Source organism: Buceros rhinoceros, unplaced genomic scaffold (genome assembly GCF_000710305.1).
Source record: "Buceros rhinoceros silvestris isolate BGI_N320 unplaced genomic scaffold, ASM71030v1 scaffold8033, whole genome shotgun sequence".
NCBI lineage: Eukaryota > Metazoa > Chordata > Aves > Bucerotiformes > Bucerotidae > Buceros > Buceros rhinoceros.
This window is the reverse complement of record NW_010404148.1, coordinates 27,026-43,423: the sequence shown is the minus strand read 5'-3', so window position 1 is coordinate 43,423 and position 16,398 is coordinate 27,026. Positions and strand designations below refer to the sequence as shown.

The 16,398-nt window shown below is 43.3% G+C and overlaps 1 protein-coding gene across 1 annotated transcript in view; it reads right to left on the bottom strand.

The window, feature by feature from the left end:
• The window catches only part of COL17A1 (collagen, type XVII, alpha 1), a gene marked incomplete at its 3' end in the record, with an annotated part of 35,803 nt that extends 19,426 nt beyond the window's left edge, over positions 1-16,377 (bottom strand). Inside the window, 20 exon segments of the mRNA XM_010133258.1 lie at positions 492-518; positions 993-1,019; positions 2,003-2,041; positions 2,632-2,847; positions 3,341-3,490; positions 4,073-4,117; positions 4,250-4,339; positions 4,714-4,878; positions 6,167-6,232; positions 6,600-6,671; positions 7,677-7,748; positions 8,475-8,618; positions 9,551-9,694; positions 10,082-10,129; positions 11,677-11,712; positions 12,606-12,653; positions 13,120-13,254; positions 14,719-14,817; positions 15,591-15,635; positions 16,323-16,377. Of these exon segments, the coding sequence (XP_010131560.1) occupies positions 492-518; positions 993-1,019; positions 2,003-2,041; positions 2,632-2,847; positions 3,341-3,490; positions 4,073-4,117; positions 4,250-4,339; positions 4,714-4,878; positions 6,167-6,232; positions 6,600-6,671; positions 7,677-7,748; positions 8,475-8,618; positions 9,551-9,694; positions 10,082-10,129; positions 11,677-11,712; positions 12,606-12,653; positions 13,120-13,254; positions 14,719-14,817; positions 15,591-15,635; positions 16,323-16,377 (1,723 nt within the window).
• Between the last annotated feature and the right edge of the window lie 21 nt (positions 16,378-16,398).

Below are 16,398 nucleotides of genomic sequence, written 5' to 3'. Positions count from 1 at the left end.
AGGAATGCCTAGAAAGAAAAACACATCAAATGTTCAGAACCCTTGTCTGGGTTCCATGAAAGTATAACATGGAAATTACAGGAGCCTGAAGCCTGGAGGGATCCATCAGCTGGGGTGAAGAATATATTACTTGGAATGCGGGTACTTGGACAGGTCTCTCTTTAGAAGAGCACAATACATGTAAGAGCAGAAGGAAATCGGGCCAAGTACTCATGCAGCTGTGGGACTTTGAAAGGCAGGCTGGGACCTTCACTACCCCAAATTAGGCGTGTTCAAGTAAGGGAAGTCAAGCTGAGACCTTGCTTGTAATCAAGTCTCTGAGCTGTATCTGTAGCTCAGCACCAAGGTATTAGTCAAGTGACTCAGCCTATGCGAAAATATTGACTCTTCAGAGAACAACCTTGAGCTAGGTCTGCAGTGCAAAATTTGTGCTTGCATATAGTAATGTCACTAAATGTCCTCCCTCAAAGGGGAATTGTATTACTGCCCACCTGGGACACCAGGAAGTCCTCGTTCTCCTGCAGAGAGAAAGAGACAGACAGTCAGTAAGGAATAAGTCTTCCCTGTTTGTCACTTTGGCTGACCCTCACATGCCATAAAATGGAATTTAAGTTCCTGGCACGTTTACAAGTTCTCCTGTCCCAGGCAATGCCACATTAGGCCCCTTGTACTTATGCAATGGATTGAATCATTCACGCCATGCAATATCCTCTGAAGCACTCTGTAATTAAACTGGGTAGAGCTTGGCTTCAGGAATGACTTTCATCCACGAGAAATAAGTTTCTAGATTCAGTGTGAGATCTGTTATGTCTTCTGCCATGAACTCTAAACTCGTCTTTGCCCAGAACAAGAGTAAAAAGCCCAACCACCATGCCAATATCTGAACTACAGAATCTATCAGCTTCTCCGTCTATCTTCCAGACTAACATTCGCTCCCAGACCCTATGGCAGGCTGTCAATCTGCCTGAGAAAGCAGGTAACTCCAGACTCACCTCTGGGTCCTTGCATTCCCATGTCACCTGAGAAAAGAGGAAAAAAAGAATAAGATCAAGAGAGATCCTGGAGATATTTCCAATGGCTACTTATTAATTCTGTTTTTCTAGTTGCTTTCCCACATTCAGTGAAACACGAAGGAGTTCTGGGTAAACAGGGACATTTCACGCTTGAATAGTGCAGGACCAGGCCTACCTCACTAGGGAAAATAGCATCTGTCCTTTCACATGGGCACAACGCCAGACTGGACCTCCTGTGTTAGTCCTGCACAGGATCAGGCCCTCTACAGTTTACAGGGCAAACTAGCTTCACACTCCAGCAGGAGCAGGGAAGTGATTGTCTCCCTGCACCCAGCACTGGTGAGGCTGCACCTTGAGCACCGTGTCCAGTTTTGGGCCTCTCACTACCAGAAGGACACTGAGGTGCTGGAGCGTGTCCAGAGAAGGGCAATGAAGCTGGAGAAGGGTCTAGAGCACAAGTCCTGTGAGGAGCAGCTGAACTGGTGTTGTTTAGCCTGGAGAAAAGGAGACTCAGGGGAGACCTTATCGCTCCCTACAACAACCTGAAAGGAGGTTCTAGAGAGGTGGGGATTGGTCTCTTCTCCCAAGTAACAAGCAATAGGATGACTGGAAATGGCCTCAAGCTGTGCCAGGGCAGTTTTGTATTGGAAATTAGGAAAAATTTCTTTACAGAAAGGGTTGTAAAGCATTGGAACAGGTTTCCCAGGGAAGCGGTTGAGTCACCATTCCTAAAGGTACTTAAAAGACATGTAGATGTGGTTCTGAGGGACACGGTTTTGTGGTGGGCTTGGCTGTGTTAGGTTAATGATTAGACTCGATGATGTTAAAGGTCTTTTGCAACCAAAATGATTTTATGATTCTTTTTGTTGAAATATAAACCAGATTTGTCTTTCTCACTGCCAAATGCCCCGTGTGGCAACATCTACCCCACACTCGTGCATTGCCAAAGCCAAGGAACAGGACAGGGGAAGAGGAGTATATGGCTGTACCTTTCTCACCAGGTTCTCCTCTCTCCCCTCGGAAGTAGCCTGTAACAGGAAGTGAAGTGGCTGTTAGAGTGCATTACACAACAGAATAGCTACTTGCTTCATGTACAAGGATCCTTCTGTTTGGATTTTGAAGCTGCAGGCAGCATGGACTATCAAGTACAGCATGACTCTGAAAGCAGAGTTTCCTCAGCAAATGTGCTTTCACAAATCCATGAACTTCTGAAGCTGGGGGAATGTAGGCTTCTTAACCTATTTCCATCATCTGCTAAACAGAATTAAATCATCTTTCCCTTTCTAAGACAAGTAGCATGAGAAATAAGGTGTGGGTTCATTTTTCTTTGTAGCTCTTTCAAAATGAAAAACTTGCTTCACCAAGCATGATACATCCTGGCACAGGATGGCAGGTCCACAACATCCTTTCTTCTCCTTTTTCTGCAGGCTTTAAAGGATGCACTGCCAGTGTCAGTGGCAGTGCTCTAAGCTTCAGCCTGCCTGTGAGGACACTGTTATTGTCAGACTTCGTTGCACTCTAGAAGTCCTGGTCTTTAAGCCCTTGGGTAAGCAAATCTTCCCGCTCCCCTTTAAACAATCTGGTCTCACATAGCATCACAGACATTGACTCTGCTCACCTCGTTCCATTTCCTTGTTCAGCCTGCTCTTCACCATCAGCCAGACTGACTCTTCATTTTCGTAAGGGAAGGATGAGGAAGGTGATATACCATGAAGATAGTCTACTCTTGAAACATCCTTTTCTATTTTTGAATTCCCTTGGTTAATTGCCAGGAGACCGCCATTGATTTTTTCGAGGTTTTCCACACGAGATTTCAGCTTTCTCACTTCGTCCGCTGGAAGGTTAAAGTAAAATGCTAGGGAACACCATGCCACAGATGCGTACCTGAAATACCTACTTCTAGCAGCAGGGACAGAGGAACACTGTCAGATAGCTATGGCCACAGAGTTTTGCAGGGTTGTTCTTTGTATCTTTTTTCCTAGCAGGGATATCTGCAATTCAAATAAACTCCAAAGTTTAATTGAAATAAAATCCAAAGCTTAAATAAAATTTGGAATCTGCTAGTCTCTGAGAAGTAAGACCTCAGATCTCAGGAGTTTTCCTATTCTGCTCACCCCAAGAATACATAACACCTCATCAAAGACTTCCGTTCCTTATCCATTCTTTCTGTCCATTTGTAATATCTTAGTGGCATTCACCATCAAGTTGAATGTGCTCTTCCTCAGTTGTCTGGATTGGTACCTCTCGTTCTTGGTATTTTTGCCAGTTTACATGCTCTGTTTGTCTTTCTATCCCATTCAACCTTTTGTTCCTCGGTTTTTTCTTACCAAGAGCAATGAGTCCAAAAAGCAATCCAAGGAGAAGCAACCAGGCCAGAAGCAAACCCAGGAGCCACTTCCACCAGCTGCAGCAGGAACCACAGGGACACCAGGATGGTGCTGACCCAATTGCACCCCCTGCATCACCATTTCGTATTTCTGGAAGAGAGAAGGGGCAATCTCCTGGTTAATGAAGAGTTCCTTGACTTCAGAGTCAAGAATCTCTTAGAATAAGGACACCAAGCTCTGATCCATTATATAATGGGCTACACCCCACTCTGCACACAGTGGGTGCAATTCTAGTTCCTGGGGAAGCTGGGAACAGCATTCCCAATGGGGACAACATCCGGTGCATTTTAAAATAACAGCTGAAAAACATGATTCCCTCAGGGTCAATTTTTGAATTACAGTTTTGAACCGTAAGTGATAGTAATAGCACGGTCTGTTTGAGCCCTCCCCTCCCCATAAATCTGTCCTGGTAGCAGGACACAGCTGTACTGTCAGCTCTTAGATCTTCTCCAGCAACAAAAAACCACCCCACCGCCCAGCCATCCACAACCAAATCACTGGGACCAATTTCTCTGGTGTGTGCTCTGCTCATAACAGACAGAGCAGCCTCCTGGACATCCCTTCCCTCTGATGTCACTGCACAGAGGCCACTCATGTCACTCAATTATAATTGTCTTTTTGTATATTGTGCTTTGGTGTTCCGCCAATGAAAGTCAGAATTGCATCACTTACCTGCATAAGTTGCTTTGTCCCTTGTCGGCGCAGATTTCAGTCCTCCTGTTTTAACAGAAGAGGAGGTTTTGACAGTCTTTCTGTGCATGATTAAACTTGAGCATGGGCTTGCAAGTGGAAGGTAGTAATGGAAGAAGGAGAAAGTTCTATCACATTTCCACAGAGAAAAATTCTTACCATTTGCATCTGATTTTAGGCCAGTATCTGTAGCATAAGAGGAGGAAAATCCCTGCTTCTCTTTCTTCAAGGTGTCTTCTGCAAAGGATCCTGAACAGGAACCAAATATAATTAAAAACATAACACCAGAAGTTCAACCAGGCCTATCTTCTTTCATTGCCAAAAGACTTGTTTTTTATTGGGAAGACATAATAGTTCTGCCTGTTCAAACCAGATCTAGATTTCTGCTTTCAAAGCTCCTGAGCTTTGTCAAATATTCCAAGGCACACTTTGGAGCTTCAAATGCAAAAGCTAGACCTAGACTGCAGCTGGCATGGTTACAGGCTAACTGCCTGCCAGAGCTTCTTGTTTGGCTTGCAGGGGTTTGAGTCAGGTGTAGTGTTGTGAACTCTGAACTCCCGCTGTGACCAGTGTCCATTTCTCTGCCTTCAGCATATCCACATGTCCTGAAGAAGAGAAGTTACCTCCATTAAGCCCAGTGGTAGAGGCACTAAAGACTTTGCCACTGTCCTTTGTCATGATCAAGAGCTCCATCTCCTTCTTTGCTGGGGCATTCTCCTTCTCCAGCAGCAGGAACTTGCAGTCTTTGTGCAGAATGTCATCTCCCTGGGAGCTCAGAAGGGTTCCCCCTGAAATATTGGTGAAGGATGGAAAAGAGAAGATGATTATGGGCCACTGAGTCATAACTACAAGGCACAACACTTTTGCTCATTAAAGCAGGTAGTCCTGTTGTAATTGAGGTTGCTGATACTATGAACATCTGGGAAGAGACCCACTGGTCACTGAAACTAAGAGGAGAGCTGTGTGTGTCATTAGATTTCTTTAGAGACGTGTATTTCACTAGCAGGAGAGCAACTGCTACCAGAAATAGAGAGCATCTGGAATTCAATCATATATAGAAATGATCTGCTCAATGACCTCTTTGCTTCTCAAACACACTTACTATAAAATGATAGAAACTCGATCTGAGAGAAACATTCAAGGGTCATCAGAGCCAGCACGGCTCAAGCTGAGGAGCACTTCTAGCAGACCTACTCTGTCAGGCACAAAGCACTCCATATCCTTGGGAGCCAGGCATGGTCACGAGGCATTGAACTGTAGACTACTGAGATTTCACACAGGCCAAATAAGGCTCAAAAACTTCGGTGTGGTCACCCTTCTGTCATCAGGCAGCATCAAGTATGGCTGGAATTGTGTACAAACTTGACTTTGCACACAAATTGACAGAACATTGAAACCCAAGATAACCAGAATGGTATTATTCCATTACTCTAACACAAACCTGGAGTAAATCTGTATTAGAAACGTTATCGTAACTCCTGTGGTATTTACATCTACTTTTAAGCCTCATCTTTTGGATTTCATGGGTTACAAAAGAAAGTTGGCTTCCCTTACACAAAAAATAAGACTAATTTATAGCTCTCAGAGTTGTGGAAAAAAGCTAGAAAAGATGAATCCCAACCATTCAAGGACAAAAGACCAGTAGAAAAACCTCAACTTCTCTCATTAAAAAAATATATCTGATCATGTGTAAGTCAATTCCTTGATTTTTGAGTGGTTGAGGCTGGTACTGCTACAAAATGATGTTTAAAAGCAACCTTGCAAATATTTTGGCTTCAAATGAAGCACCATTTCACATATGATCTTCTATCCAGCTACCTGCCAGTAGAGCAGAAATAGTTGCCATTAAATCATCCAAGTTACCACAGAGTGGGGATGATCTGAATGAGACCAGCTCATTTGCTCATTCTTAGCTTCTGGCTCATTTACTTTCTTTTAAGAAGCGTACTGGTGGGAGACTTGGCTATGACCAGTCATGCTCCTGAGGAGGCAGCTGTTAGCGTCACTCAGCTGGCTGAACCTCCAGCTCATTTTTATCACAAGCTACACTTAAACAACGGTGAACGGCACACTCACCTGCTGAGGCAGACACACCAGTACTTGCCATGGTGTTACTCTGAGAAGTGTTCTTTATCCCATACGCTGCAATGAAGAAATTCGAGGATGAAAGAGATGAAGGATAACAAGACATCTGCACACATCAGCCTTGGGCTACACACCATTTAAAAAAAATTTTTTCATTCAGGTTACCTAGGACAACTCAAAGAAGCAAGGGCTTCCCCAGCAAGCAAATCTCTAATGCTAACATAGGCACTGGGAGCTGTTCCTGCACATACAAAGCAGAGGAAATCTTCCTCAATACTCCCTCACACCATACTGCCCCACAGAAGAAGGTGGTAATGAAGGAGCCTCTGTCAATATGAACCTTCTAGTCGCTATAGAAAGGGTGGGAGAAGGCGGCACTCATTGGTGAACTTCACACTTTCTCTAGGCTTAAATTGTTGCTGACCTGCGGAGGCTGCAGTGGCATTCTGAGTCAGGCTTGAAGAGCTTGGAGACAGGTTGTTTTGAACTCCAAACGCTGCAAAGAAAAAAGTTGCAATGGGGTTTATCAGAGTCCTGCAGTGCAGGTGGCATTCTGGCTAAAACCAAATCAAACCCAACGATAACAATAATGACCTCTCCCAAGAAATTTGGCCAGCTAGCTGGAGGTATCACAGGCCTAGGCACTTCTGTTCAAAGATCTTCCGTACAAAACATTTTTCCCTTAGATCATTTTGCTGATCATCAAGTTATCATTGGCCCAGGACAACAATGGTGACCGTTTTAAAGCATTATCTCAAGTTAGATTGCAAGGACACTCTCATGGTTGCAAGGACATTTCTGCAGGTGGAGCACTTGGGAAAATTCAGAAAACTGGCTTGGACTGACTCAGAGAAATTAAGGAGATAACTGCACATAGCATGTGTCAAAGCACTGTCCAGAGAGAAGCAAATGTCTGGGAAAATGGCACCTTTGGTGCCAGAATCAGTGTGGCAATATCAGTGCAGTGTACAGACTGCTCTCATACACCCTGGTCTCTTTGCAGGCCCAGTGAGAAACCCTGTATGATGGCACTGTGCTGTGTAGACATAGTGTGCCTGATGGTGAAAGGAAGAGAAGTGGTTCACAGACACTGAAAAGAGTCTTCCAGAAGCCATAACCCAGGTGAAGAAAAGGGAAATTACAGAGAAAACTGACAAAGGAGCATTTATGGATTAGGACGCAGGAGTTTATTTTTTAATTACCATTACCCTGAGTTGTTCTAGGGAAGAAAAAGGCTGGCCTAACAGGTGCCTTTCAAAAGGTGAATTATTCTCATTGAAAAATGCCCTGCCTCCCAGACAAAAATAGTTAGGAGCTAACACCAGCTATACAAGGCCAACTTAAAATAAATCACCTTAACCAAAGAATAAGCGGGGCAAGCTGCTGACGTTGAGATAAGGAATAAAAGAGAAACAGATTGATATAGGTATTATTTCATTGTACGTGTTTGCCAGGACTGCGGTGCTGTGAAAGAGGTAAGGGAAGAAGAGAAATATCTGACCTGTAGAGGAATTGCTCAGGCCTGCGTTCAGAGTATGATTGCTGGGAGCCATGTTATTTGGAACACCAAAAACTGCAAAAAGAGGAAGTGGAAAGTTATTACTTCTTTGGAATCAGAAATCCAGTACAAATGTCAGTGGCACAGAGATTAAAAGTCCGAGTCCCTTGAAAATCGAGTTAGTGAAAATGCACAATAATTGTACAGAAGAAAAATCCTGAAAATTGTGACACCAAACCAGTCTTTCTCCGAACCGACAAAGGGGAGAAAATTCTACATCAGGTAAGTTGCAATCATGAGACAGTGCGAGAAAGCAAAGCTTTTAACAGTATACTATCATAAGGCTTCCTGTGGTTTGTCTCTGCAGCATCCCTGGCATTTAGAAGTGGGCCTTACAAGGCATAAGGACACTCAACACTGATTGATGACATCTTTAGTGTATGAGGACTGAAAGGTTAGGCCCTGCATTCTTGCAGTGGGCCATGGTAATCCAATGTTAACTAGAGTCTAAAATTAGGGAAAGTGAGCCTGACCTCATTGATAAAGCTATCAACAAAGTTTAGTGAACAGATCAGGCAGTCAGGACAATAGATTCTCACAAAGAAAATTTTTCAAATACAGTCACTGGAGAAGCAGAGACCACCAAGTTACAGAAAACCGGAGAAAATTCAAGCATATCCCCTGCCATCCTGATTCTTCCATCATTTTATTTCTTCTTGCTGGGCAAAGAAAAGCACTGCTGTTGACTCAGTTTCAGTATGAAGTTACAGCCTTCAAGGCTGGGTGGTCCAGGGACCATACCTGATCCTGCAGAATGAGACATAGCATTGATCAAGGAAGAGCTGTTATGGTAGGCACCAAGGGAAGACCCAGCAGGCAGGGTGGAGGACCACATGTATGAAGGGAGGGTGGTGTTCAACACAGTTGTATCATACGTCCCCGACACTGTAAAAAAAACAAAGAAGTGGTTTTCAGTGAGACCAGGCCCGTGGCTTAGCTTGCGATGCAGGTTCATATGTCCAAGAACTTCATCTGCTTTAAATTTCAGCTACCCTTGTGGAGTCAACACAAAGACTCCAGGTTAACATGATGTAACTGATCTTAAATGACAACTGATAACAGCCACCTGAATTTTAACCAATGGAACAGAGATTGACCTGATAGCGTGATCATTCACAAAACACCTTCAAGAGATGTCATTGCTTGTAAATGCTATGAAACCAGAATAAACCACTTCAGTCTGCCATTCTGATGACAAATCATCCCAGGCCATGGGGAAAATGATGGTTTTCTAGTGCATTGGACTAAAATCCCCAGTTTTAGGCAGGATTTGAACCATGTACAAGAAAGAAGGCATTGTCTGTTCCTAGATACTGGTGGAGGAGAGTGAAGTGAATGTGAATACTACTGCCTCAAGCACTGTGGTGATGCTTATAAATAACAAAAGCTGGTTATAGTATTTTACGTGCCACTTCTATTATTATCAAGTGATTATTCTATTATTATTCTAGTGATCTCTGAGCATGTGGTGTGGCCAATAAATCACTGATCCAAGTGTTATCTTCAGTGGTAACTCCATCTTGCTTGGAGATAAGAGATCAAATCATTCTAAGGCATGTTTGCTCAGAGCTCTTGTCTCTGCCAGAAGCACCTTTGAATTAAAGCTGGTAGCAGTAGGAACTGGCTTATTTTTATGGAAGTTAGACAAGTCACTTGAAATCTTGTTACAGCAACATCTAGACGACGCTTCAGCTTTCTAACCTTTTTTCTGTAATACAGAAAAATACACCACTGCCTGGGACAGAGACCATTTTCTTAGCACTTGGGTATTTTTATGGCAAATAATGCTTGGAATGGCTCCACCCTCTGCCAAGTACCTGACTGAGAGCTCTCAGTAACCATCTTCGTCTCTACCACAGCCTTTTTCGGTATCGGGAGCGTACTTGATGGTGATCGAGTAGGGCTGCAGCTGGCCGATCGACTTCCTTTCAGCAAACGTTTCACATCATCCAATTCAGTCCCTGGCAGGAAAAGCAAGTATCCAGACTCACCCAAAAGCCATTGTTTCATCGATGTGTAATCTTGCTAAACTTCCTGCCAGCAGATTTTACATGTGACTTTCTATGAAGTTGTACCTTCTGAAGGTGCCTTCAGGGCACATAGGAAGCTTCAGGGACTCATTTCTGGGACTAAGTACTACTACATCCTTCCAAGACCACCGCCTAACCCACAGCGTGCTTCCTTGTTCAGAATGGGGAGACAAATGAATGTTCTTAACAGGAAAAAAATAATTATGTGCTGCTATCGTCACCATGAAGACAGGGTCCCAGAAACACTGCAGACATACCCAGAGCAGCAACACCCTCTCTTATACCTGAGCTCTCTGGAATAAAAGCCATGGCACTTACATCTGCCAGAGGGAGAAGCGCTCTGCAGTCGGACTCGAATTTCACTCTCTGGGAAGAGAAAAAGCAGATCATGAATATGGAATGAATCTTCAGGGTGAAAATAATTCCTTCCTTCTTGCTGTCTGTGTTGTACCTTTGTGTCTTGTTGCTTGATCTGAGCAGCATTCCTGGCCCATGTGAACTGGCTGTAAATCAGTTTGGGAGACTTTTTGTTTTGGGGTCACATTTTGCTTCTTTAAATTTCAGAGAGCTGTATTTTACTCACTGAGGGTGTCTCCTGACATCAATACCATTGTAACTGCCAGACATACCAAAGGCCTAATTATGCAGTCCTTAACCACATTGATATTTTTCCTCATCACAATTATTATTGTCCTTCTGGACAAAAATCTGGAGAGCCAAAAGAAGCTTACTAAAATCAAAAAATTCCCTCCTGCTTCTTGGGTGAAATTCACACTGTCATCTCTACAATGGGCTAAATGATTTAGTCTCTTACAACCTGCTGACTTCTTTTGGCTCACTGAATGTAACCGGACCAGTTTTAAGCCAACATTCTCAGCAGATATTCAATTTTATTACTGACTTTTACTGTCCAGCACAAGAGACTGTAGAGTTAATGTGGTTTGGCTGGGGCAAGCCTTTAAGTTAGCTCTCCACAAGCAAACTGACCAGCCAGGACATGTGATATGTGCTCCTCGGGATGAAATTTGACAGTGAATATACCAGAAAAGAAACACTAGCTTTGTCATTCACAGGAAAGCTGATGGATTGGAATTATTTTCTGAAGTAATATGAGAAGCTGAAGCTGATTCTCTGGTGTCTGTTTTATTATGTATGGCCTAGTTCTGCTGGGAGCTCAAGTATGTTGTGTGCTAGAGGAGACTGTGAAGATCTGAGGTAGAATAATTGGTAACTGTGACACTCTCCAGGAGGAGTGTGCAAGAGCATGCTTTGATTTATATCCACTGGTAGAATTAACTTGGATAAAGAGACATTATAGTTTCCTTTTCAAGTAGCTGGGAACAGATATTACACTCTTACAGAGCAATATAATCCTGCTTTCCCCAATGTTGTTAATAAATTATTAGAATTGCTGAATGATTTAAACGATGCAGAGCTTTATAGTGAGCTGGCTAACAGACCACAGCAAGTCCATAATTTCCTCACCATCTCCTTACCACCAGCATTTCAAGGTATGGCCTTATGATTTGTAAGATAGATTGCAGTGGGAGGAACATGAATACGATTACTGTAAATATGTCAGAGGCAGGTCGCAGAGCATGGGTGGACTGAGTTTATGGTAGCGAACAGGCAAGACTACGTCCTATGCTCCCAGATGTCCAGGTCCCTTAGTAGATCCTTCTTTCTGACACAGTGAAAACAACCATGACCTTCACTAGGGTCAATTTTTACACCAAGCTTGTTTAAGCAAACAGATAAATGTTTTGCATCTGCAGTGGTGAAATTTCACGTACCTCATCTGACTGCTCTACACTTAAACTGGTTGATTCCAGCTGAGGAATAGGTCCATTTCACGCACCCTGAATCATACTGAAGAAAACAAAGCAGGCTTCTAAAAAAACAGTATCACTCACCTCGACTTTGGCTTCTCCCTCTTGTGGAAGCAGATGCTGTGAATAGCAAGGAGAGAATAGCAAAATTAGACTTTACTGCCTGTGATATCTCTGAAACTGAACACACAGATCTTGCTCAGAGAGCTCAGATTCAGACAGCAAGCTTCTTTACTTGGGGCACAGCTGGGCGAATTGAACCTTAGCATTTTTACCAGGCCCTCTTCAGACCATAAGGTTACTTAAAGAATCAGTAGCATTTGTGGACGATCTGCTGTTCTTTTTGTACACATAAATGTTCATAGATGGCGATCTCTCATTCCAACAGCCTAAAGGAAGCTATAGGCCTGTTTACTTCACCGATCAAGGTTGGACACTGTGAAACCCTGCCTCGTCTCTGAGCCAGAAAGGTGACCTGATCTCATTTGTTTCACTAAGTTTTACCAAGTAAAATTGGTAGCTCAGAGTTTGGACAGGGCAAGCTTATACTGCTTACAATGTTCAGTGTAAATACACCACGTGAAGCCTAGAGGAGAGCTACTGGAAAAGTAATCCAGCAATGGCTCAAAATCCTAAGAGTTTGGGCTCTCTTGCTTGGAGCTGTTCTCCCAGCTTTGTGGGGCAGGGGGAGGAAATGTTATGAAGCATCCCATGTCTGTGTTCTTCTGCTGTGTTCTCCTGTCCGTGTCCTATGCCATACGGGGACTGTCAAAGGCAGTTCAGGGGAGCAGCTATATGGTATGCACCCTCTGTTTGAACAGCATCAGCTAGAGATCCAGCTCTGATCTGAAAATCCCAAATAACTCCTCTGCAGTCACGGAGCTGTGCTGGCTGCCCAATACAGATGGAGCATAGGTAGAGCAAGACACAGCAATGTGCAAAAAGCCACTGTAGTCACCAACTCACGTGACCTTGCCATAATGTTCAGAGGAATAGCTCTAAAAAGAACATACCAATCTCTCTTCTAGGAAACTCAGGAGAAGAGTTGGCGCTGGAGCTCCCTGAAAAGAACAGAAAGGTGTTCATTAATACTTTCCAGAAGATCACAAAAAGTGTTCCAAACATATCGTCCTGGTAACTGTCTAATCCCAGTGGGAACAAACATTTCCATTACAAAAAAAAAAAAGCACAAACCAGCCCACACCAAACCTCTTATTTCAAATTGTTGCTAAACTTGAAGATGGTCATCAGTCTTGGTAAGGCCTTCCTAAAAAAAAAAAAAAAAAAAAAAAGCTATTCAGGATTACATGAAAGAGCTGCTAATGTCTTTCAACAAAAATATGCCACAACTTCTTTTAGGAATGGTCATTACTATAAATAGGACCTAATCATTAGAATGTGTCCCTGATGTTTTATTTCCTAGCAAAACCACAATGGGATTCTTGCACTATTTGCGACAATCCTGCATTAATGAGATCTCAGAGTACATTACACATTGTCTCCTTTCTATGGCATGTTCTGTGATACCTTCATATGTTGCATGGCGGTTGACGTAGGTTTTTCTTTCAAATGTTGAGCCAGGTGATTTGGTGAGAGTTGAGCTGGGAGACTGGGTTTGTCTGTAGCCAGAGGATGATGATGAATTCAATCTACCACTTCCACCTAGAGATGAAACAAAATGCCTTCAGCAAATTGAAGGCATGCTCTGGATGTACACCCTGGATGTCATGAGTGCTTTATGTTACTGCCTTCTGAGCTGGACAAATTTGGATTTGTACCTCACAACTAGGTACAACTAGAGATGGACAAGAACCACATCTGGGTCTAATGTTGATTGTCTTCAGTATTCAGTGCAGGGAGGAGTACTGGTCATCTTCATGGTTTCAAAACAAATCTTATCAGTTATATATATGACAGCAGGTTTTGGCCTAGGGGGATGAATGAGACCCATCCCTGCAAAAAGAGTGTGCCCTCGTGATATCAACAGAGTGTTTTCTTGCCAACATTTCCCTCTGTTTTGTTCTGTAACTTTTCCACTTAATTCAGCAGAAAGAACTACTGTGACAAGTAGGCCTCTGTTAGAGGCATTCTGCAAGCTGAGTGGGAAAGCAGAGACCAGAAAATGCTCTGTGAAACTTTAAGAACTCATTACCTCTAAAGTTCAGATTCTTTCATCTTTCTTCACACACTTAAAAGAAGTAACAAGGAAGCGAGCAATCCAGCACAGTCATCTGAGTTTGCAGGGCTGGGTTCAGTTCTCAGACTGGTGCCAGTCCAGACAATTACACTGACATCTTCACTAGAACTACTTCACACCTTCCCTGAGGCAAAGTGATTCCACGCTGTGGCCTTGAATTGGTATGGAGATGTCTGTCAGATCTATTGGGTATGGCTAATTCTGCTGAGCTTCCAAAATGCACTTCACTCCCTTTGGTTTGTCAGCTCTTTTGGAGCATGGAGAATGTTTTCTAAAGGAAGCTTACATCTTCTGTTCTTCTGGGGATAGAGAGAGGGGTGTGCCAAAAACCTGGCTAGGAAGTTTATTCGTCATAAACTTTTGCTGTGACAATCTAACAGCTGGGCAAAGAATGCTGTTAGAGAAAATCCCTGGTTCTATGGAGTAGACAGCACATACTGATTTAGCACATCCAAAAAATCTGGCAGACTGTCCAAAGTGCTAAAGCCATGGATATGGACACACACAGGAAAATATTTTCTAGAAAATTCTTTAATACTATTCTAACATCAGCAAGATCCACAAAAAGATTAATTAAAACTGTCTTCTGAAGAAAAACGGTCAGAATATTGTGATCTGGAAATCCTGAAAAAAGGCAAATTTTGTTTCCAAATGAATTCTTATCAACAGTGGGAATGGCAATTTTTGTTGTTGTTCTGAAAACAAGTTTTCCTTGTGGAAAATGGGAATTTTGCCATTTACTCACCCATCCTCATGCTCAGTTTTAGGTAAGGAATACCTTTGCTTTGCATATTTGCCACTTCTACTCTCATAAATCCTGTTTTCCTTGCCTCTGGCTCATCCTACTTTCCTACCCTGAATCTCTTCTCAGACCATTTCTGCTGCCTTTGCTCTCTGTTTCCTCACTGTGTGATTTCTTCATTCCTTACTTGAAGTCACATAGCTGCTGCTGTGGGTGTAAGACCTCTTTTCCACTCCGCTCCCTCCAGTGTGGGATGCTGTTTTAAGCCCACTGCTGCTCCCTCCTTCTGGAAGAGATGAGCACAAAATGAGACATCCACTCAGGGTAAAAGATGAGAAGAGCAAGGATGCTGCAAGACTGTCCTCACACTCAATTACAAGTACAGCTTCATGTCTAGCGAGATATCAGAGCTGCAGAGAAGTGTCTTGGCAGAGCAGATAAGCATTCACACCACAGACCCAGCAAGTTTGTATTCAAGTTTTGCTCCACACAGGAAGGGTACTCCTGTTAACCCTCATCATAAATAAGACAGCGCAATTCCTTTCCAGCTGCAGCAAGCTAACCAAGAACACAGTGGAATAAGGAGCATGGAGAAGTCTTCCCTACTCGGTACTTGTACTTTCCTACAGAGGTAGAAATCACTTGTGACATCTGATACTACCCAAAAAGACGGCCTCACTGTTGTCACTTGGGTGCGATGACACAGGAATACACTGCAGCCACAGCAGCGGAGGCTGCAGACCCATCACTTTCGACCCTTGTCCCCAAGGGGGACCACAGGGGACCCTATATTTGGGCTTCAACCCTTGGAGAGTCTGGTCTATCAGTCTTGGCAGACTGTGCAGCTTTGCTTCTGACAATATTCAGATGGCTCCCCACATACTCCTCCTCTACTGAAGTATTTTGGGATAGGCATTGCTGAAAATAGCTTCTCTCTGAGTGCAAGTCTTTCCGCACCGAGACCTGCTGCACCAGGGATTTATGGAAATAATGCAGTCAGATAGCATGGAGGGCACAGAACACTGAGCAGGAGTAATGTAAGGACTGGCAATTACTTACTGGGTGGTAAGGACGTCAGTCTTGTAGTTACAGTCTCTGTAATAACTGAGGAAAGAGAAGGGTGCAGAAGTAATGGCATGTTAATATAGCCAAACCAGATCAATGTCCTACTTAATCTCCATGGAAGAGCATGACTTATTCAAAGAAGATCTGACTCATTAAAAGTCCCTTAAGACCACACTGCCTGGGGGCTGCAGTCTCAGCACACAACACTGTTTTTGCTTACAGGCCTTTCTAACTCTACAGTAACTTAAGAACATCACTGCCACAAAAGATTTTTTTTTCTTTACAAGATCCCCGTAAAACATGGAAGTATTACTTCTGGGCACTACAGAACCACAGCCATTGCTCTAACAGCAAAGCCCATGGTCAGACCCCTTACCAGCTTCCTCCTGGCTAATTCCCATAATGCCAGCACGAAACTTATCCTCTGTTTTACACACAGCCATAAAAGATATCTGAAGATAATTTGCAAGGACATTGATATCAGAGGCGGGAGGAGAATCCAAATGTCTGCACTTCTGGCTAGAAATTTTACCACGGGGCAATCATCTGTGGTTAAATAATCAGATCATGCTACATGTCTCTAAATATCTGATCTTGGCCCATTCTGACTTCAACAGAGAGTCTGGGAGCAGGTGCAGAATTTAGTTCTGGACCTCTGTTCAGTGTTCAGTCCCCTACAAAACAGGGATTTTTGGTGAGTGACATGAAATTAAAAAATTTTCTTACGTCTTTCAGTAACTTCTGATCCATCTTGCCTTGTTTTCTTCGTTAGAGAATCCATACCATTGCCACCTGTAGGGAA